Below are 24,182 nucleotides of genomic sequence, written 5' to 3'. Positions count from 1 at the left end.
GCTCTCGAGAGTGCTGATAAAGGATTGTTGTTCGTCCTGTAGTAGCCATTGACGTACGGGTCGACATCGCTCGCACAGCGTGTGCGTCTGTGAACAGTTACTGCTTTCGTAAGCAAAATCTCCCCGTGCGACTGATGCCCCTCTTCTGCTCCAGTTCCATTCCTGATTTAATGTTATTCAAGCATTATTAGAGTTTATAAAATGGTTACTTTCGCAGTTATAAACCCTGTTTAAAAAGCCCTTTCTTTTTTTCGATCATGTCAGGAAGGTGGGGGGGGGGGTGTTTTTTTTTTTTTTTTTTTTTTTTTGGAGATTCAGGTCACATTTCTCTCTTCTGTTCGTCAGAGCCGTCAGCAAGTCCTGCGAAGGATAACTACAGGATGAACCGCTACAAGAACAAAGCCCTTAACGTGGAGGAGATGCGCCGGAGACGAGAAGAGGAAGGCATTCAGCTGAGGAAACAGAAAAGAGAACAGCAGGTAATGCACTCGTTAGCCTTGTTTTAGACGAGAACAAGAAGCAGATCCCGTCCTGTACGTGGGTTACTCTCGGGGTTTAATTCCATACAGAGCAGGGCAATTCCATGTAAATGTCAACCTCACCATGCAAAAATAAAGCAACATGTAATGCATCAAAACCACTCCCAGAGATCTCACCTAGGCCTGTATTTTACAGATGTGAATAAGTTGAACCAATTTGTAACCAAACTAATACGTCACTGTCAGTCTTTCTTTCTTATAATGTAAACCCCAAGCTAAAATCAACTTTGATCATGTACAATTCTATATTATTGCCACAAGCCACAGAAATGTATGCTAAAATCCACAAAACAGCAAAACAATAGCCATCCTAAATATTATTTAAGAACTTTGATAGTTTTAGCTGATATTTAGAGAGTTTTTCAAAGGGTTATGGTGGTTAAATTGCTGATTTTCTAAACATATGCCATGTCTATTTCATACGCGTCACATCCATAACGGAATTTCGTCACATCCATAACGCTGACTTTTCCTTCCGAAACTCTGCATGAAATACAAAATATTTTAAACAAAGATTTTTTAATATTCACCTTGGACCCCTCTATCAAACGGATATCTCCATTTCGACATTAGGTTTACAATTTCACAGAGTTTGATAAAAATGTACAGTCACCCAAGAAAAGTGATATACTTTTTCTGTCACATCCATAACGCATCTTTTATTGGCATTTTCTGGCATGCCCTAGATGTACTATGGGAATTGTTCTTGTTCTATCACTTCTCCAGTATGGTACAGCCTTAAAATATGCAACACCTGTTTAAATACTGGGAGACAATAAAACATGCACTGGGTCATTTGTTGCCATTTTGAGTTCAAGTGTCACGTCCATAACGCTGGAATTGCTCAGCAGCAGTTTTTTTCACCCTGAGAAGAATTCAGCACAAAACGTGTCATGTTTAAGTCCTCAGGATGTGAAAGTGGCCTGTTATCTGTGGTGTCATGTTTATATGGATATGATTGTAGAATATAACACTTTATACAACGACGGTGGTCTTCAAACTTTTTGTAGCCAGGCACTGCTTTAACTCTTAAAGCAGATACGCAGAACCTTTTATTTTTTTAAATACATTTCTGAATGGATAGTATCTCCATCCTTGACTCTTGTATGCTGCATGAATGTGAAACGAATAAAACATTTTTAGAGATAAAATCGGCCGCAAAGTTGGCATTTGAGCTGAACAAGCCAGCCGAGTGCGTGACGTCACAGCGGGAACCGATGCCATAGACCAAAGCCAGACTTGACAGGCGAGACTGGTTGTAATGGCCTGTTCGTTCAGATTTACTGGAGATTCTTCAGATTCCTCAGATAGTAATACATCTGACTGTGATAGTCCTGAAATCGGAGTGTGTGTACATGCTACCGCTATCCACGAAGAACCATATCAGTTCAAACCATCGGAAAGTGAATCCGATAGTAACATGGAGGCCTCCACGTTATGAAATAAAGCTAGAGAACAAAGCCGTCTAGAGAACTGGAAGGAATTGAACTGAGAGTCTCATGTGACTCTCATTAAAACAGGATGGGTGTTATAACTTATGCAACATACATAAACATGCATGCGTTTTCACTGATAAAACCTAGAAGGCTAATTAAATAATCAGAAACTGAGAATCACATTCTGAAGCAAATTAAATAATCTCATACCGGTAACTTAAACACACAATACAAGTTACACATATTAATCTAAATGCAGGTAAACAACGTGGTGTTTTTGTGATGTACCCAAATGAGAGTCGGAGCTTATCCGTCTGTGTTCTCACTTCTTGAAGGCCAACCTTGTGGCCGGTCGTTTTGAAACAATCTGACTTTCAGTTCTTCGTTTATTCACTGCTTCTACGTAAGGGCAAGATGTTGCTGCTGAGGCGAGCATATCCAGCAGAGAAATCTGATGACTGGGCCACTCATTCTCCATACGGAGTACTCCGCCATTACTGCTCCGCTCACACTCTGGAAGACCTGGTGCAACTGAACTTGCTTTCCTTTTCTTGTTTTCTTTTCCTTTAATTGTTGGTACTGCACCCTCTTTCAATACGGGCTTATAGTCAACACTCCTCAACAGATCAGAGGTCTCGTACGAGTCTTCAGTAAAATGTGCAGAGCAGAGGAGAGACCGCTTCATAGGCGCCCAATGTGCCCGTGAACTTCTCGCAAAACGCGTCCAAATCTTTGCAGTTTGAACATTCTTGGGCCATGAATGCAACGTAAATCCACCTTCTGTCGTGTTGCTGCACCGCCAGCAACACATCTCCGTGGCATGGCAATAAACTAGCTCAAAATGGAGGATTGGAGTTGCAGTCAGCTCTGTGTTTTAGCGTAGCGGAAATAGCGACGAGACCGATAGACTTCCTGCTGTGACGTTACGGACGTCAAGGTCATTCACTCAGACCGCGACTTTAATCGTAAAAATTACTATATTAGATTTATTGTTTACGCTTAAAACTATTCCTGTGCCATTCTTGAGGTCTCAAGGCATTTATAAACGAAAAGTGAGGCCATGACTCTGCGTATACGCTTTAAATAAATTCTACAGACGCCTCAACATGGATTTATTTCGTGAGCATTATTTAGATTTTTCAGATTATTTATTTTGGAGCCGTAGAGAACTCATTAGGTCTGAGTTGACTTTGGTGCTTGGACACCAAAATGTAAGAACGTTTTGATAATGTGCTGTGTTTTCCTTGACCATTATACAACCCCTTAGCCTGGCAAGCCAGACTAAATGTGAATATTTAGTCTGGCCTCGATCCATAGACATTTCCGAAGCGGGTAGGAGGAACAAACCGCTGTCTTTCAAACTGTCTGTGCGTATAGGCCAACGCTCTGACCAATCAGCGCAACAGTGACTGTGACGTAGTCAGAGCGACAGAAAGCAGTGGGGGAGGCCTTGAAATTAATTAATTTTTCAAAATGCGTATTAATTAATAAACAGGTTCTAGATATTAAGAAGTTTGGAGATAATGACCACAAGTTTGGAGTCTGTACCACATACACATTTTTTTCCAAGTGTTTTTCAAGGGTTTGCTTAAACTGTTTGAGAGTTTTTATTTAGTGGTGTTTGGTGAAATAATTTCCCTTAAATTTAAAATAACGGGAAAATAAGAAACAATCAAAAAGTAATGTTTCAAAGCTGTTTAATTCTTCATACTGCACAAACTAGCCCCATCCTTTTGGCTACGAGCGGAGCCAGCTGGTAGATCAGACTTTTGCCATAGCCGGTCGGCAAAACAGCGAAAACGTCCTTCTTGAAAAGGAATGAGCGGAGAGCCTCTTCCTGCTCATGTTTCAATGAAAACTCCAAGTCTAATTCTTCTAAAACTGATTCCAAAGCGGAGTCAAACGAGCGCTGTTCACTAGCCGCAGCCATCTTTCCTGTTGCGCTTTCTCCAGCGTCGCGCAGCTTTGTCGTCACTCATGCAAAAGCCCGCCCAAAGAATCCAAACAAAAACCTTGTGTTGTGATTGGCGGGCACGATTTGATGCCCAGGGTGTTTTTGTTTATGTGGTGCGAGGCTAGACCCATTCGCTAGGCAAAAAATATTTTTGGCCGCTAGGGTCTAGTTTACTAGGCTAACAACCCCTGGCAAAAAGTATGGAATCACCAGTCTTGGATGAGCACTCATTCAGACATTTTATTCTATAGAACAAACTGAGATCACAAACATGATACAATAATAGTCATTCCAAAGTGCAACTTCTTGGCCTTCAGAAACACTAAAATAAACGAAGAAAATACATTGTGATAGTCAGCAAATGTTACTTTTATAGACCAAGCACAGGGGAAAAAATATGGAATCACTCAATTTTCAGGTAGAAAGTAAGGACTCGCCCAGTCAATTTCCTTTCCCTAAATTGACACCTGCCTCAGATTAGATCTGCTCGTTAGTCTGCAGTTAGAAACAGCGCAGTTATCACACCTTGGAGGGCTGCTGGACCAAGTGGATTGGCAAGAATCATGGCTCCAACAAGAGAGATGTCTCTTGAAACAAAAGAGAGGATTGTCAAACTTCTTAAAGAAGGTAACTCTTCACGCATGGTTGCCAAAGATGTGGGCTGCTCACAGTCAGCTGTATCTAAGATATGGACCAAGTACAAACAGCATGGGAAGGTTTTAAAGCCAAGCGTACTGGTAGACCAAGGAAGACATCAAAGCGTCAAGACAAAAAACTTAAGGCCATATGTCTTGAAAACCGAAAAAGTACAACAAAACAAATGAAGCATAAATGGGAGGAAGCTGGAGTCGATGTACAAGTATGTGACCGAACCGTGAGAAATCGCCTAAAGGAAATGGGATTTTCATATAGGAAAGCTAAAAGAAAACCATCATTGACACCTAAACAGAAAAGAACAAGACTACAATGGGCTAAGGAGAAGCAATCATGGACTGTGGATGACTGGATGAAGGTTATCTTCAGTGATGAATCACGAATCTGCATTGGACAAGGTGATGATGCTGGAACTTTTGTTTGGTGCCGTTCCAGTGAGATTTATGAAGAGGACTGCCTGAAGAAAACATCCAAATTTCCACAATCCTTGATGATATGGGGCTGCATGTCAGGCAAAGGCACTGGGGAGATGGCTGTGGTTACTTCAATAAATGCACAGGTTTACATTGACATTTTGGACAGTTTTCTTATCCCTTCAATTGAAAAGATGTTTGGGGATGATGAAATAATTTTCCAAGATGACACTGCATCGTGCCATAGAGCAAAAACTGTGAAAGCATTCCTTGGTGAAAGACACATCCAGTCAATGTCATGGCCTGCAAACAGTCCAGATCTCAACCCAATAGCGATCTTACAGTCACGTGACCGGAAAGTACACAGCCGCCATCTTGTCGGTAAAAAACACAGCTGAATACTGCTGCACTCGTGTACAGAATGGATCAATTTCAACCGACAGACTACACGGCTCATTTTTCTAATGAACACATAACTAGATATATGTCTAAAATAAACGATCTACAGATTAGTGACCCTTATGGCTTACCGGACGGAGTTTTCACGACCGTGTCAGTGGATTTTGAACTGCCAGCGGAATACCCGGACGTGTATAATTACCTCATTAACTTTCCCTCACTGTTCAGGGGTGAAGCACTGCGTGCTTATAAATCTCTGGACAGTTATCTTTACAGAAATTCAGGATTTGTCAGCGACTCAGATGTGGCATCTTGTAAACAAGAAAATAACAATCCTCATTGGACGAGTAAGTCACTTAAGTATTGAGTATAGCACTGACCAGCCGATTATAGAATAAGGTAATTCCAAATCGTCCGTCTTGTTTACACGGATCTGGCGTTGGAGAGGTAGCGGCTTAGAAGTGGAGGTTTGAGTGGCCGTTTTCTGAGCTTAGTCAACAGGCCGGCTCTGCCTGCAGCCTCGCTTTTGCTTCCGCTCCCGGCGCCGCCTCCTTCGCTTTGCTTCCGATAACAATCCACGGAGACCCCGCTGGTCTCGCTATCTCGTCCGGAATGTTGTGCATGCGATGGAAATTGCTACAAACCGTCATTTTCTGCTGGAAACCAATGTCCAGTAAGTCCATACAGTTGTAGTGGATATTGAAGTCCGGTACAGACGAACAACACGCAAAAATACACATTAAAAACCGTGCACAGGTAGGGAGAGCTTGTAGCTGCAGCCGTTGTAGTAGAATTGTATATAGTAGGGTTTTCCAGAAGAAAAGGCAGAAGTAGAAGGTGGAAATATGGCGTTTGACCGACAAGATGGCGTCTGTCACAATCTGGATCGGCTGTGACGTCACATGCAAGTGCTCCATAGAAAACTTGTGGTGGAAATTGAAAAAAATGGTCCACGACAAGGCTCCGGCCTGCAAAATTGATCTGGCAACTGCAATCAAAGAGAGTTGGCACCAGATTGATGAAGAATACTGTTTGTCACTCAAGTCCATGCCTAAGAGACTGCAAGCCGTTATAAAAGCCAGAGGTGGTGCAACTGTTTTTCATGATTCCATTTTTTTTTTTTCCGTCTGCTTGGTCTATAAAAGTAACATTTACTGACTTCCACAATGCTTTTTTTATTCATTTCTTTTAGTGTTTCTGAAGGCCAAGAAGTTGCACTTTGGAATGACTTTATTATTGTATCATGTTTGTGATCTGAGTTTGTTCTACAGAATAAAACGTGTGAATGAGTGCTCATCCAAGACTGGTGATTCCATACTTTTTGCCAGGGGTTGTATTACACAAGAAGCGTTCATTTTGGGAGTCGAGTTGGGAGCGTTTTAATGTCTTGGAAGGTCGTTAATATGCACGCTGTGAGGGAACGGGAGATAATTCAGCTTGTAATTTTTTTTCAGCAGAAGACTGAGGAAAACGCTGATATGGCCGAGCCGGATGGAAATAGTCACAGAGGTGCAGGAACTTTACAAAAACGGGGAATTATCCCAGGACTCTGTGTAAACTTCATCCCAACCAGATAGGGCTTGCTTTCTTCCTCCCCCAAGCACTCTGTCCTCCGTTTTTATTTTCTTCGCTCATCCTCCAAATTGCAGAGCTTGACTGGGAGATTTAAAAAAAAAAAAACCCTCTGCAAGGGCGTAGCTAGGATTTTTCGAGGGGGGGGGTGTCACGCATTGACTGGCAGCCTGAGTACATTATGTAACACAAAATAATTCCCATTGCTAGTTTTAGGCAGTTTAGAAACCGGCTCTTCCATTACTGCTGTTTCTTCCACGTTTTCTTGATGCCATGTTCTAGAAGCGACACTAAAACTTGGTTTCGAAGCCACAAAATGCAACTTTGATGGAAAAAATATATATAATAAATTACTTGCCTCTCTTCACGTCGAAAGAAGGAGGAAAGCTTTGCTTGTTTTGACATGGTGAATTATTAACACAAGGAAATACTCGTAATTCACAACTAAAAAGACTGCAGCTACACTGGCAGCTTGACCATGCTTTCTAGTGCGATCGTGGTGCGCTTGTGCAGAACTGTATCAGTCCTTGGCTCTGCACCTGAAGGCACGCCTCGGGCTGTGCATGCCTAATGAGCTCCGGCATGTGCGCCGTTAACAGAACACTTGTCTTTAATCAATGAACTATGTTTGGGCTATTTAAGGACCGCGCCCATGCAAGAACGATGCGAAGTATTGCACCACGTCTAGTGTGCCTTACTGAGCCTCGTTCCCTGCCCCTGTTCTTGTTGACCTCCTGGTTTTTCGACTCCTGTTTCTCGTCCCTTGATCTTGTATAGTTTTGCCTCCGATATTCTGTCCGGGCCTCGATTGACCTCCTGCCTGTTTCCTCGATTACGACTGTTTGCCTATTTCACACACTTTATGCTCTTATCGCTTCTTCTTTTGGCTGCTCCCGATTTGGGGTCGCGACAGCGGATCTTTCATCTCCATTGCTCCCTGTCTTCCACATCCTTCTCTACCACACCTGCCCCTTTCATGTCCTCTCTCACCACATCCATGTATCTCCTCTTTGGCCTTCCTCGTTTTCATGTGCCTGGCAGCTCCATCCTCAACATTCTCCTTCCCACATGCTCTGCATCTCTTCTCAGGATGTGCCCGTACCATCTCAGTCTCATCTCTCTTAGCTTCATTCCCAAGCTCTCCACATGTGCTGTCCCTCTGATGTGCTCGTTCCTTATCCTGTCCAACCTCCCATCGCAAACCTTAACATCCTCAAATCCGCCACCTCCAACTTTGCCTCCTGTCTCTTCGTTAAGGCTATGGTCTCCAATCCGTACATCACAGCTGGTCTCACTACTGTCTTATACATCTTACACTTTTGCTGGGACTTTCCTATCACAAATGACTCCCGAAATCCTTCTCCAACTGTTCCACCCTGCCTGCGCTCTCTTCCTCACCTCACTATCGCAGCCCCCATTTTCCTGCACAGTCGACCCCAGGTACTTGAATTCACCAACTTTCTTTACGTCTACTCCTTGCATCTTCACTACACTCTCATCCCCATTCTCCCCATTTTTAATGCACATGTATTCTGTTTTGCTCCTGCTCACCTTCATTCCTCTTCGTTCCAATGCATCCCTCCATCTCTCCAAACCCAACTCAACCTCCTTTCTACTTTCACCACATATCACAATATCATCCGCGAACATCATGTTCCATGGTGACTCTTGCCTCACTTCGTCCGTCAAGCTATCCATCACTATGGCAAACAAAGGATTCAAAGCAGATCCTTGATGGAGTCCCACCTTCACCTTGAACCATTCAGTCGTTCCAACTGCACACATCACTGCTGTTTCACTGTTCTCATACATGTCTTGCACCGCTCTAATATACGTCTCATTCACTCCACTCTTTCTCATACAATACCATATCTCATCTCTCGGCACTCTATCGTACGCCTTCTCCAGGTCTACAAACACACAATGTAGCTTTCTCTGGCCTTCCCGTTAACATTCTTGGAGCAATAATTGCATCCGACGTGCTCTTCCTTGGCATAAACCCGTACTGCTGTTCACAGATTGCTACCTCTCTTCTCAATCTCACCTCCAATACCCTTTCCTATAGCTTCATGGTGTGGTTCGTCAGTTTTATTCCTCTGTAATTACTGCAGCTCTGTACATCTCCCTTATTCTTGTATATTGGGACTAGCACACTCTTTCTCCATTCATTTGGCATTTTCTCATTCTCTAGGATCTTATTAAACAATCTCGTTAGGAACTCCACAGCCGTCTCACCCAAACACCCTCCAAGCCTCAATCGGGATACCATCCGGTCCGACTGCTTTCCCAGTCTTCGTTCTTTTCATGGCTGCCCTCACCTCATCCTTACTAACCAACTCTGCTTCCTGATTTGCTGTTTCCAACGAATCTGACCTTTTCTCTTTTGGATTCTCCTCATTTAATAAATCCTCAAAGTACTCTTTCTTTCCACCTTCTTAATACACTCTGTTTATGCTCATATCACGCTGCGTATTATTTAACACATCTGCACCTACGTCCGCCTCTCTGGAATCAATTTTGTGCCAAAATGTTCATACAATACTTTTGAAATATCAAACAAAAATGACAAATCAAAATACAAAGTCAATTTTTTTTTAGACTGGCAAACAAATTATTCGTGTAATCGTGCAAAATCCCAGTTTATTACTCTTCAGAAACCTTTTATTTTTGTTCCGTGTCTTTCTCAGTTTTGCTTGACGTCATTTATTTTGGTTGCGATTCCAGATTTCTCGTTTGCGCTCCCTGACTTTTTGCTTGCAGTTTTGGCACAAACTTCAGGGTTTTTTCTAGAAAAATTTAGTGCAAGGGAGCGAAGCGGGGGGGGATGGTGCCGGTTGTTGTCCCCCCTGTGCAAAGCCTTTTGAAAAATGCTCCAATGGGACATTCTGAGGCTATCTGAGAGGGAAATTGTAACACATTGTCTGTCAGCATTGAAAAAGAAGTAATCTTCTGCCCCGGACAGTCTTTGGCTTTCTTCCGCTTCGTGCTGCGGGATGACATCTTTAAATGCCCAAGTGTCAACAAAAACAACTCGCGAACTACTTCTGTCAAAAGCTCCCGCGCCGGTGGGTGAAAGGTCATTCAGTCTTGAGAACTCTCGCTCTACAAGTCAGCTGACCTTGTATGTAACCCATGTCAAATCTCGCGAGAGCAGCCGCGACAAGTAAACAACTAAACAACATGGCGCCTCAGTCTGGAAAACGCCAATTCGGATTGTTTTTGCACCGTCTGGCGGTGTATCTACTATGATTGGAATATTTTTGGAGCAATTATAACGTATTTGATGATCAGACACATTGTCATGTAGTGTTGCTGGGATGTTTTCACGGAGTCGGTAAGGGGGCGCACGCCGAGAGTAAGAGGGCGCAGTGCCCCTGTTCCCCCGTTTAGACGAAAGCCTGAACTTCGTGTGGGTGGGCTGTCCAGGAACGCATTCCCATTGGCTAACTTGTTTGACTGACAGCTATGCTCAGCCATTCCCTACTCGGATTCTGGCGGACTGTTTGACGAGTGACCGATCCATTGACGGTAAACAAGGATCGAGTGGACTTCAGTGGCGACTATGATATTGAAGTTACACTTCGTTGAATTAATTCAGTATCATAGTCGCCACTGAAGTCCACTCGATCCTTGTTTACCGTCAATGGATCGGTCACTCGTCAAACAGTCCGCCAGAATCCGAGTAGGGAATGGCTGAGCATAGCTGTCAGTCAAACAAGTTACCCAATGGGAATGCGTTCCTGGACAGCCCACCCACACGTGAAGTTTGTGCCGAAACTGCAAGCAAAAAGTCAGGGAGCGCAAACGAGAGCTGGAATCGCAACCAAAATAAATTACATCAAACAAAACTGAGAAAGACGCGGAACAAAAATAAGGTTTCTGAAGAGTAATAGACTGATATTTTGCACGATTACACGAATAATTTGTTTGCCAGTCTAAAAAAATTGACTTTTTGTATTTTGATTTGTCATTTTTGTTTGATATTTCAAAAGTATTGTATGAACATTTTGGCACAAAATTGATTCCATCCGCCTCTCCCACACACTCTGACAAACTGGGTTTTCACGCCCAAACCACAGGAAGTCATGGTTATAGAAACCTTAATGAGGCTGAGGTGGTGATCTAGTTTAAAAAAAAAAAAAAAAAAAATTAGGAAAATTACACTGGGCGCTTTTTATGCCTCCGCCAGTGTAAGGTGCAGGAGGCGTTATGTTTTCGGGTTGTCCGTGCGTCCGTCCCGAAACTTTGTGAACGCGATATCTCAAAGGCTAATGAAAGGAATTTCACCAAACATGAACTGATTAGATTTTGAGATCAAAAGGTCGAAGATCAAGGTCACTGTGAGGTCAGATGTCTGTCCGAAAACCTTGTGAACACACTATCTCCAAGGCTGATACAAGTAATTTCACCAGGTCACGATTACGGTGAGGTCAAATGTCCATCCCCAAATCACAACTTAAGGCATGTAGTCTACCGGGCGGAGGAATCCCCATCAACACCGTTGGCGTCGAGTTCTATCTAGTTCTCATATTTTTATGCTGCTATTGAAAAAAAAAAATGTATGGTCCGACAAAGGGTCACGGGCACCCCAGGACACACACACCCAGCTATGCCCCTGCTCTGACTCTTCGAAAGTAAAGATGTTAAACACTTTTTTTTTTTTTTTTTTTTTTTTTTTTAAATCTCCCAGTCAAGCTCTGCAATTGGGGATGAGCGAGAAAAATAAAAATGGGGGACCGAGTACTTAGGGGAGGGGAGAAAGGAAAAAAAATGATTTAAACAATGTTGAACGTCTTTACTTTGGAAGAGCCAGAGGGTTTGTTTTTTTTCCCTCCTCCCCCTTTCTCCTCCTTTAAAAGAGCAGTGAAATCAACCCCGCCTTGCAGCCACTTCCCATAAGATTACATCTGAAGGTGTGTGCTGATTGACTGGAGGAGGGGGGAGGAAACATTGTGAAGGTACTCGAAGTCTGCAGGTGTAACATCTCGCTGTATGTTCATGTATGCCACGATATCACCTTTTACTGTTCTCAATAAATGCAGATCGTCATACTTGAGAAAGTTCGTCGACTTTGATTCGTTTGCGTCTTTATCGAAGGTGAGCCGGAGATGCAAATCCATCACCTTTATAGCGCAGAGTAAACTTTTGGCCCTTTTCCACTACCCTTTTTCAGCTCACTTCAGCCCGACACGGCTCGCGTTTTCGACTATCTCAAAACAGCACGACTCGGCTTGCTTCAGCCCTGCTTAGCACCCAAAACTCGCACGGTTTTGGAGTGGGGCTGAAGCGAGCCAAACCGAGCTGAGTGAGGCTGGGGGCGTGAGCAGACACTCCCCTGTGCACTGATTGGTGAGGAGGAGTGTCCTCACATGCCCACACACACCCCGCGAGCACGCTGGGATCTGTAAACACCGTAAACCCGGAAGAATAATTACGAATTACGAGAATTTCTGGAGCCTTATGCGCCTCGCCTCATCTATACGCTCTTGCCAGTATCTGTTGGCGTTGTTGGCGACAACAAGCCACAGCACCGAGACCAGCAACACTAACGACTCCATGTCCTCCATGTTTATTGTTTACTCTCCGGGTCGTGAGACTACCGCTTAAAAGGTCACTGATGTCACTGTTTGCGCCGCTTAACGACATCATGTGACGTCCACCCACTTTCGCTAACTCCACCCAATGTGTCCACCCACTTCCAGCCAGCACGGTTCAGCGCGGTGGTAGTCGAAATGCAACTCCAACAGCCCCGCTCAGCTCGACTCAGCCCAACTCAGCATGGCACGGCTCAGCCCAACTCCGCCACGTTTGTAGTGGAAAAGCGGCATTTCTCTCTGATCCTGCACGATCAGCCACCCTGGTATGTTGCACCGCAGTTCACCCTGCTGCCTCTCTGTGCTTTCTGCAGCTGTTTAAGAGGAGAAATGTGGAGCTGCTGAATGAGGAAGGAGGAATGTTTGACAGCCCTCTCATGGACGCTTATGTCAGCTCCAGCACGGCACCGGTGAGTCCGATACATGACCCGCATAACGTCTCTTAATCATGAGCAGGACTGTTTTATAGCTACTATTGCTGCTGTTTTAAGATTCATTGTGGAGCACAAATGAACGTATCAGCATGTCCTGTGCTGATTATCCCCCCCCTCCCCCTTTCTCCCGCCTTTTCAGGAAGGAGTCATAACGAGAGACATGGTGGAAATGCTCTTCTCAGACGATCCTGAACTGCTACTGGTTACCACTCAGAAATTCAGAAAACTACTGTCCAAAGGTATCCAAGACGCACATTATTAGTTAAGACCGAGGTTGAAGTCTCGCTTCTGATTGGTCAGAAGGTGTTGATTTTAGTTTTCTAGAACAGCAGTTCGAGCAGTAGTGCTGGCCAGAATGAAAAGAAATCGTAGGTTTATATGAACGCACTTGTTCGGATATTATTTTCTATAGTACCTTCCTGTTCAGTCTTGCATGGTGGATATTTAAGTTATTCCATGAAATCGAGCCATACGTGAGCTGATAGCCGATGAGGTGCATAGCACGGAGTTGGCTATAAGCCATGTACGATGAGCTTGAGTAGAATAACTTTTAAAAAAAAAAAAAATTCTATCCACATTCACTGGATTTTGAGAAACAGAGCATCTTTTTGTGTTTTGCAAATTCAATCAATAAAAACTTTTATATAAAACGTCTGACAATTTCCGCTTAGGCGAGCGACTTAAAAACCAATCGATGGCTGCGTGACTTGACTTTAGTGGGGTTGTGTGGGGTTTTTTTTTTTTTTTTGCATTAGAAAGTGCCATCTTGCTGTCGTGGTGAGGTATAGAATAGCTTTAGACGTTTATTTAATTCTTCTTTGGACATTTCAGTTCTGTAATTTTCAAACTTCTTTTGAGCCAGTCTAAAAAAATTTTTTAAAAATTCAACAAATTTTAATGCATAAAGATGAATGTAAATGACCTGGCAAAATGACAGTAGCAATTTGTGAAAAATACGATGATGGTTCTTGAAAAATAAGATGCGTTCTTAACATCAATATATATTGTTTACCAGCTGGGAGGTCCGTATGGTGAAATACCGTGACCGAGGTCTTGAAAGTTCTGGGCCGAGGTCAATATTCAAGGCCGAGGTCACCGTATTTCACCATATGGACCGACCTTAAGCTGGTAAATATATTTATTTTTTTCTTTACCAAATTCTAACAGAAAACGAGAGCGCCCGAAAGGGAAAACCGAGCCGAGCCGCCATTTTGAATCCTCATTCACGGCTGTAATGCAAATGGCTTCCTCCTCGGTATACAAGTGCACTTCCATGGCAGGAAAAAAACTATATTTTGCTGCCTATGTAGTCCCCTATTTATACAAATAGGAGTCATTCAGGATTCAGCCATGTTTTTGCTCGGTGTTAGCAAGTTAGAGGTTTTTAGCTTTCTCCTGAAATGTTTATTTCTTCTTCCTCAGGGGAGTAAAACTCGCTTTCGCTGTGAACACTGTCGTTATCGCTATCCATGCTGTAAAATTAATGCTAGTCTCCTGAGAAATGCTGGCAAAAATTTATAAGATTTTTGATAATCTTGTAAATAAATCTTATTTAAAAAAAAAAGATAAGTGTTGACACAAAATGCTACCATGTTTGTTGTGAACGAGCGAGTCGCCAGAGGTCTGTAACTGGGGTCTGTATCGTAGGATACGGACCTGCTCCCCAGCCAATCGGAGCGCAGGGTTTGATGTAAACTGCACTGGGAAAAAAAAAAATTATATATATATATTTTTTATTATTTCATCCTTGGTTGGTTCAGCAACATGCACCACCATTTTGTTTTTCTCTACTCACAATATATGAGCTGATGTATATTGCCGACTCCTGGCCTAGTAGTAGAGTAGCCAATCAGAGCGCCCGATTGCTCATATCCAGTGACTGTGGATAGAATAACCCACATAATCCAAGCCCAACAATGAGCAGATTTTGTAAATGTGTTTTCTATTTAACACACATCCTTGTAATTGGTGAAGTTTTCTGTTGGGAGACCTTTTTGGAAGGAGTCTCCGGTGTCGGGGCTTTAGAACAGTCAGAGGGAAAGCTGTAACTTAAGTTTTCTGCAACAGGAAAGTCTTCAGGACCTTCTGCTTTCATGGGTTCTTGTTAACATAGGACAAGCTGAAATCATTCTTTCTTTAAAGCAAGACGGCCTTTCGATTTCATAAAATCAGTGAAATTTAGTTCCCTCTGAAATTTGGTCATTATGAGACATTTATTTCCGTAATATCTTAAAATATCAGGCCATTCTGTGGCTGGGAAATTATTTAATTTGAGGGGTTTCCTGAGCAAATAATGTGCATGAAATCCCTTGCTTCGCACAGTCAAGCAGACAGAGGAAGTCGGTGTGCGCATGAGCAGGTTTATCTTTTGGATTTTACAGCAGCTGGTATCCAATGCTGCATTACTGCCATCTACAGGTTTACCTTTGAGCGTGCACTGACCGTTCCGTCATTCTGTCACTAAACGAACAGCTGATCACACCGAAGTGCTCGCTGACCGCTGATATTTATTAGTTTGGTCCTGCGTTTCCTTTCCTTCATATGTATAACTGTCTTTTCTCGCTTTCTTTCCGTTACTGTAGTCAGTCTTTCACGTTTCATTCACACACTTGCATCCTCCATTTTTCTCTCCAGTTTCAAATCTGTATCCCACAATGCCTTGCGCGAACGCCGAAAGCCCACCACGTGATGCATGACGTAGTATGTTGTATTGCATCATGGTGAAGCAGGAAAAAATGGCAGCGAATTTAGGGCCACATGGCTCTAAATTCATTAATTGTTCTATTTTAAAAAATAAAATTGGAAGTCTGCGATTTGAATTCGGTAGCTTTTTGTCCACTAAACAAAGATAATCGGGTGTCGGGGGGAAATTCTTCTTATGATCTACACTTAATCTGAAAGGCAGTCTAGCTTTAACTTTGTGATGCAAGTGATACCGTGGATGTTCCATAATAGTGAATGTAACACTAAATGGGGGGGGACCACAAACTTGTTTTTGGATAAATAAAAAAGGATGTGCTTTTGTAAGAAAAAAAATTGCACATGACACGACTTCGTCACTGGATTTTTTTTTTTTTCCCCCTTTCTTTCTCCCCTCCTTGTAACGGGCTTTTTTTTTTTAATATAATATGCCTCTTGTTTCTCATTTTTTGCCTCCTGGTCTTGCTTGTTCTAATGCGCATGCCAAAATAAGTAAGCAATTCCTGGTTGTTCTCACGCAGAGCCAAACCCACCCATCGATGAGGTTATCAGCACTCCAGGAGTCGTAAACCGATTTGTAGAGTTCCTTGAAAAAAGCACTGATTGCACGTTGCAGGTAAAACTGACCGTTAGTGCAAATCCCATACATAATCCTCTTCTCCTTAAGGTGTCTTTAGTCATGGTGTTAAAATCTGTGTTTATGTACAGTTTGAAGCGGCATGGGCATTGACCAACATCGCCTCTGGAACATCTCAACAGACTAAATTTGTGATCGAAGCGGGTGCCGTGCCAGTGTTCATCCAGCTGCTCAACTCCGAGTACGAGGACGTCCAAGAACAGGTACGGAGTTGGTAAACTGAGGATGAAGGCAGCAGCGTTTCTGTAGTGTGCTCGCTCTCGGTGTATTCATGGGTTAGTTCGATGTGCTCCAGTGAAGCTGCATGAGCAAAATTAATTCTCTTAATCATATTGAAATGAGTTGCAAATTAGGTTTGGTCCAAATACAAAACCTAAAGCGTGGGAATAAATTTCTCTTGGGTTCTGTCCAACGTTTAATTAATGTTTTAAAGGTTTTGCTCACTCGCCAGTCACTTTAATCATGTGGCAGTGCATAACATCATGCTGATACAACCATGTCATTAATAATACCAGTCAAGTTTGGACGCGTCTTCTCCAGTAGTTTTTCTTTATCCTTATTAAGTCACTTCACGTCTTAAAGTAATGATCAGCGTCGTGTCTCTTTTACTTGGGCTACATCCACACGACAACGGCAATGAGGGTTGTTTTTTTTTTTTTTTTTTAATATCGCGTCCACATGGGCAACGGATCAGTAAAATATCAGGTTCATATGGCAACGCAACGCTTGCTGAAAACGATGCAATACACATGCCACACCTCTACGTGCGCTGTAAGACGGTCCCTTCGGAGACACCAGAACAATAGAAGTAGGACGCATGCACATAAACCCCTTCTTCTGTAGCATCAGCCACATAAAGTTTTGATTATTAGTCAGTAGTGTAAAATAGTATCTATTGTCTAAGACACTTATTTATATTTCATATTAAAATGTCTATGTAAATTAATACATAGAAAGCCTGGCCAGGCGCTGAACGTTCTTCTGCCTTCACTTTAAGAGAAATTCAGGGCGAGCATGAGCCTAGATTCTTCACTGTCACACGCGCACACCTTCTCACTCCCTTTAAATCACATGCTCGTTTTTTGAATGGAGACGCGGAAAGAGGAATGAACGGGGGTAGATGGAAGCCGGTACGCCAACATTCTGATATCCTCCAGAATTCTTTAATGGTCCGGAATAAATTGAATGCTACACGTTGATGGATTACTTTGTTCTTCTACGCCCTTTTTGAGGAATGTATTGTCGGACTTAAACCAACATCTGAAGAGGTGAGATCGCTCCTTTTTTTTTTTTTTTTTTTCCTTTTTCCCCTATTTTTGCTGGCAGGATTGTCATGTGGTTGTGATGTCATCGTAAACAAATCCGTTCTACTCATCCAGACGACTTCACAATGGCACCGCTGCCAGATTTTTCCACTCTGGAACCTGTTCTCAAAAGATTTGGTTTTGGGGCACCCAAAACGCCGGTGCCGTGTGGACGCCAGGCCGAAACGATAAACAATTTTATCAGATTCACCTGAATCCGTTGCCGTGTGGACAGGGCCTTAGTTGAGCGGTTCTTGACACACATGGATTACTCCTAGTTGTGGAATAGGGCTATTAACTCTTGACCCCTTAAAGCAGTTGCTACAGCCACCCTTGTATACGTATATACTGTTTATCCTTAGAACATATTTACAAGGAAAAAAAAGTCTAAAGTCAAGGTTTTGTTCATATCAGTTTTCTCCTTCATTATGTTGAAACAATCATGACACCTCATACATTTTTGAAAAGAGGGCATGATGCCGAATACAAAAATCACTCGGTTATGTTTCAACATTCACCAACTCTCAGGTCGTGTCTGAAAGGTGAGGAATACCTGTGTGAAAACCAATCTTCACATTTTACATGATGAATTCATGTCAAATGGTGTACAATAAATGACTACTGCAACTTTACAAAGATGCTTTATATGACGTTCAGTTATCTTTTCAAAATTCATACATTTTATCATATTCACCTGGGATACCTGTAAAGGGTAAAACACACATGTAGAGGCAAATTCAGAGTCGTCAAATGTCATTATGGTGCATACACGCCGGCGTCATATGTCATCATTATGATATGGGATATACACGGGGTCGTCATTAAGGGGTAAAGAGTTAAAGGAGACCTGAAGGCTATTTTATTTTTTTTAAATCAGAATTCTATTTCTCATTTTATTAGGGCCCGAGCCCTATGGGCGAAGGCCCTATTGTTCTTGTAAGAGTTCACTATTCTTCTTCTTCTTCTTCCGTCGTCGTCTTCTTTATTTTTCTCCGCTGTTGGGCCATTTTCGGGGCGCTTGCCATGGGCGAAAACGCACGAAATTTGGCACCAGTTCCGAGAATTGCCACCGCTACTCAGAACCAGAAGCCCAAACTTGGCCGGGGCTCAGGGCCTCTATAGCGCCCCCTAAGTCGTTGTGATTTTGGCCTCCCGCATTAAGGTGCCTGGGTGCCATGTAGTTTGTAGTAGTGGTATGCCATTCGGTACGCATATGTATCTCACTAAGCCGGACAAAAATGTAATGCCAATGCATTAGCCACGCCCAACAGGAAGTGAGGTAGTTTCACTTTTGTGCGAAATGCATGGCCACGAAGACGGCGCAACTCCTCCTAGACCGTTCATAGGAATGTCACCAAAATTGATACCCATCATCTACAGACATGGCTGACAAAAGTTACTAAATACGTTTCACGTCGGATAAACCGTTCAGAAGTTATACGTCAATCAATTTTCACTTCACAATTTTACATGCTAAAAAATTCATAAATCTTCTACTTGCTCAAAACTGCTCATACTTCACACGCTAATCACTCATTGGGCTTCTGACATGGTACCCAATTTCTGTGATATTTCGCCACTGGGGGCGCTATTTTTGGGCAAAAAATCCAATCTTTCCTCAAATTTGGTCAAACTTCACGGCCACCCTCTTACTACCTCCCATGTCATGTATACCACATTTTGGGAATTTTCGTCCATGGGGGGCGCTGTTTTTGGCCGACGCAATTTCTCCAAAATGGGTTTTTGGTTAATAATTCCATAATGCTTTTCCTTCACTCCACTACCTTGTGATAGAACGTTGCTGTTGTAGACACTTATTTTTCCAACTCATAATCGCTCATGTACAGCATAGCGCCACCTACTGACATGGGAAAAACCAAAAAATTTATTCTTCAAAAATCTATATCTCATCTTCTATTTACTCAATTTTCATCACACTTCATACGCAAACTCTTCATAGCTCACCTGACATACACGCCAAATTTTGTGCACTTTCGCCCCTGGGGGTGCTGGTTATGGCAGAAATGATATTGCAGCTTCTGATTTGTCAACCTTGGCAAGCAAACTCTTTTCAAGACCCTTATTGAGGCGCTTGCCATGGTCGACAACGCACGAAGTGCGAGACCCTATTGTTGCCATGTGTCCAATTCTGTGCTTTGTCGCCATTGCGGGAGTAATGTCTCTTGCCGCAGATGCTGTGGAAGGTTTTTCGCAGGGACGCATGCCCCCGCCCCCCTTGGCCGCTGGCGCGAGGGCCCGTCGAGGCCGCTTGCGGCTTTAATTCTTCCGTCTTCTTCTTCTTCCGTCTTCTTCTTCTTCTTTATTTTTCTCCGCTGTTGGGCCATTTTCGGGGCGCTTGCCATGGGCGAAAACGCACGAAATTTGGCACCAGTTCCGAGAATTGCCACCGCTACTCAGAACCAGAAGCCCAAACTTGGCCGGGGCTCCGGGCCTCTATAGCGCCCCCTAAGTCGTTGTGATTTTGGCCTCCCGCATTAAGGTGCCTGGGTGCCATGTAGTTTGTAGTAGTGGCATGCCATTTGGTACGCATATGTATCTCACTAAGCCGGACAAAAATGTAATGCCAATGCATTAGCCACGCCCAACAGGAAGTGAGGTAATTTCACTTTTGTGCGAAATGCATGGCCACGAAGACGGCGCAACTCCTCCTAGACCGTTCATAGGAACGTCACCAAAATTGCTAGTCATCATCTACAGACATGGCTGACAAAAGTTACTAAATACGTTTCACGTAGGGTAAACCGTTCAGAAGTTATACGTCAATCATTTTTCAATGCAGAATTTTACATGCTTAAAAATTCATAAATCTTCTAATTGCTCAACACTGCTCATACTTCACACGCAAATCACTCATTGGGCTTCTGACATGTGACCCAATTTCTGTGATGTTTCGCCACTGGGGGCGCTATTTTTGGGCAAAAAATCCAATCTTTCCTCAAATTTGGTCAAACTTCACGGCCACCCTCTTACTACCTCCCATGTCATGTATACCACATTTTGGGAATTTTCGTCCATGGGGGGCGCTGTTTTTGGCCAACGCAATTGCTCCAAAACGGGTTTTTGGTAAATAATTCCATAATGCTTTTCCTTCACACCACTACCTTGTGATTGTACGTTGCTGTTGTAGACACTTATTTTTCCAACTCATAATCGCTCATGTGCAGCATAGCGCCACCTACTGACATGGGAAAAACCAAAAAATTTATTCTTCAAAAATCTATATCTCATCTTCTATTTACTCAATTGTCATCAAACTTCATACGCAAACTCTTCATAGCTCACCTGACATCTACACCAAATTTTGTGCACTTTCGCCCCTGGGGGTGCTGGTTATGGCAGAAATGATATTGCAGCTTCTGATCTGTCAAACTTGCCAAGCAAACTCTTTACAAGACCCTTATTGGGGCGCTTGCCATGGTCGACAATGCACGAAATTTGGCGCCTTTTTCTTAGACTGCCACCGCTACTGAGAACCAGAAGCCCAGATCCAGGCGGGCCTCAGGGCCTCTATAGCGCCCCCTCACTCGTTGTGATTTTGGCCTCCCGCATTAAGGTGCCTGGTTGCCATGTAGTTTGTAGTAGTGGCATGCCATTCGGTACGCATATGTATCTCACTAAGCCGGACAAAAATGTAATGCCAATGCATTAGCCACGCCCAACAGGAAGTGAGGTAATTTCACTTTTGTGCGAAATGCATGGCCACGAACACGGCGCAACTCCTCCTAGACCGTTCATAGGAATGTCACCAAAATTGATACACATGATCTACAGACATGGCTGACAAAAGTTTCTGAATACGTTTCACGTAGCATAAACCGTTCAGAAGTTATACGTCAATCAATTTTCACTGGAAAATTTTACATCCTTAAAAATTCATAAATCTTCTAATTGCTCAAAACTGCTCATACTTCACACGCAAATCACTCATTGGGCTTCTGACATGTTACCCAATTTTTGTGATATTTCGCCACTGGGGGCGCTATTTTTGGGCAAAAAATCCAATCTTTCCTCAAATTTGGTCAAACTTCATGGCCACCCTCTTACTACCTCCCATGTCATGTATACCACATTTTGGGAATTTTCGTCCATGGGGGGCGCTGTTTTTGGCCGACGCAATTGCTCCAAAATGGGTTTTTGGTAAATAATTCCATAATGCTTTTCCTTCACACCACTACCTTGTGGTAATGTCTCTTGCCGAAGAAGCTGTGGAAGGTATTTCGCGGGGACGCATGCCCCCGCCCCCCTTGGCCGCTGGCGCGAGGGCCCGTCGAGGCCGCTTGCGGCTTTAATTAAATATTGGAATGCATTTTTGATCGCTATTTTGTCGCTGCTATATCAAGTTCTGAGTGTTTGAAATGCGCTATGTAATATCAGTCCATATGTCAAAGCGATGGCCGTAAACAAGATTCGCTGAGACCTGTGCGAGACATAGTAGGACGAAAGTAAAACGTACAGCGGAAATCAGTCACCAACATTGTCAAAAGACATGCGCGCCATCTTTCAAATGCTGACGTAATCAAGCCGGAAGAAGTTTTGTTTGCTATCAAAACAATCAGGAAAGTTTGAAAAAAGTAGGCAGTCATTGTCATTTAATCTTGGTTTTTGTGCAATACTTCGTTTGGAAAACAGTTTTCAAAATGGCGACACTGACACTTGATGTTTTGAAGTCTCGTGAAGATCGTGTGGATAAGCAACGCCTGCTGTGGACCAAACGAACTAAATTCAACATGGCTAAAAAAAACGAATAGGCAGATAAGTATCATATTTAATTGCAATTAGTTGCCAATACGCGTCACGATATAAGGTTACTAAAACCGAAAATGTAATTGAATAACACATTAATAAATAAAGCAAGTTTAAAAATGACTTCAGTTCTCCTTTAAAATAAGGATAAGTTATTTACTACTTCCTAATCCTTTCCGAACATTATGGTGTTACTGCCTTGTGGCTACGCTATTCTGTTTGACTGATTTATTCCGAACAGTAAAGATATTTATTTAAAAAAAATGCAATAATCAAAATCAATCAAAAAAAGACCTTTTTTATCCCACAATGGGGAAAATATAATTTTTTTTTTTTTTTTTTTAAAGATATTTTTTTGGGCTTTTTGCACCTTTATTGGATAGGACAGTGTAGAGACAGGAAATGAGCGGGAGAGAGACGGGAAGGGATCGGGAAATGACCTCGGGCCGGAATCGAACCCGGGTCGCCCACATTCATGGTATGGCGCCTTAACCACCTGAGCCACGACGCCCCCATAATTTTTTTTATATATATATATATATATATATATATATATATATATATATATATATATATATATATATATATAAATATATAAATTTTTATTTATTTTTTTTTAATATATACCCAAGATGAATACTAAAAAGAGGAATTATGAAGTAGATGAAACACACTTGTTGCACATATCAGGTACTCATAATTGCGAAAGAGAGAAAAAAGTAAAACAATGCAACAGCTATTGACAGACATACAGATGTGAGTCTTCTGTGATTGTGGTAAAACAGGCCAAATCGCCAGGTCCACAAAAAAAAAAAGCTGGCTCCGCCACAAATAGCACTTTAGTACGATAATGTTTTATTTACAGTGCACCCAACATACAGGCAAACATGCAAAAGTTGCCAAGAGCGGTGAAAAGCTATATTGTAGATTATATAATACAAAAAACTTTAATAAATTACAAATAATAATTAAAGACGTAGGAGAAATAGCACTTCCACAAAATATGGAACTTTTAGAGCCACAGTCTACATTACCCTTGCTGTCCCCTCTCACTCTCCCATACACTGAATGAGGATCCCCTTTTAGGCCCTCAGCCCCTCCCCTGGGTCATACCAACCCTGCACATTAATCAATTATTGTCACAAAAGGCATAATGGATTACATGTGCAGCAATAATCTCACATTCATATAAACACTGCACATTACCATAAAAACTATTGCACTTTTGCTCATCTAGCATGTATAAATAACACATTCACTGAAACCCCCCCCCTTCCCATAGTATAGTCCAATCCCATGATGCATTGCGCAGGCCAGACGCTACTAAAGTAGCCCCAAGTTTGAACTGCTCGGTTTGGCTCTCATTTCCCTGCATTGGAATTACGCGGACCATTCAAACAACCCACCAGACACGCCAAACACAAAATACAAGAAGACACAGAGCGCTCAAAGAGAAGTACAAACAACATTCAACAACGACCGTTTTATCGTGTATGGCATAGCAAATTGTTTAAAAGTACGAACCACTAAAGATGAAGGCAATGTGTGTGTGCATGCATGCATGTGTGCCTGTATGTTACTCTCCGCTACTAACTTTAGGTGTGCACCCCCACTGTCGTAGCCGTGATATTATTGTTTAATGAAAGTAGCGTGTAAACAGGAAAACAACAAGCGTGTGTTATGTGCTTAATGAAACAATAGGCAGCGCTACAGATGCCGCTCGTGAACGGAGACAGAGGCCTCCGTCACAGTCTGCGGTAGCAGTCCTTCACACACTTGGTA

At 42.7% G+C, this 24,182-nt stretch overlaps 1 protein-coding gene across 3 annotated transcripts in view; it reads left to right on the top strand.

Moving 5' to 3' along the window:
• kpna6 (karyopherin alpha 6 (importin alpha 7)) overlaps positions 1-24,182 on the top strand; it is a 71,369-nt gene that overhangs the window by 14,657 nt on the left and 32,530 nt on the right. For all 3 annotated transcript variants that reach the window (XM_060904701.1, XM_060904700.1, XM_060904699.1), the window contains exons 2-6: positions 346-479; positions 12,876-12,971; positions 13,135-13,234; positions 16,217-16,311; positions 16,404-16,535. In XM_060904701.1, coding sequence (XP_060760684.1) covers positions 346-479; positions 12,876-12,971; positions 13,135-13,234; positions 16,217-16,311; positions 16,404-16,535 — 557 coding nt within the window. The remainder of the gene's footprint in view (positions 1-345; positions 480-12,875; positions 12,972-13,134; positions 13,235-16,216; positions 16,312-16,403; positions 16,536-24,182) is intronic.

Source organism: Neoarius graeffei, chromosome 22, assembly GCF_027579695.1.
Source record: "Neoarius graeffei isolate fNeoGra1 chromosome 22, fNeoGra1.pri, whole genome shotgun sequence".
NCBI lineage: Eukaryota > Metazoa > Chordata > Actinopteri > Siluriformes > Ariidae > Neoarius > Neoarius graeffei.
This window is presented reverse-complemented; position numbering and strand designations above follow the sequence as displayed.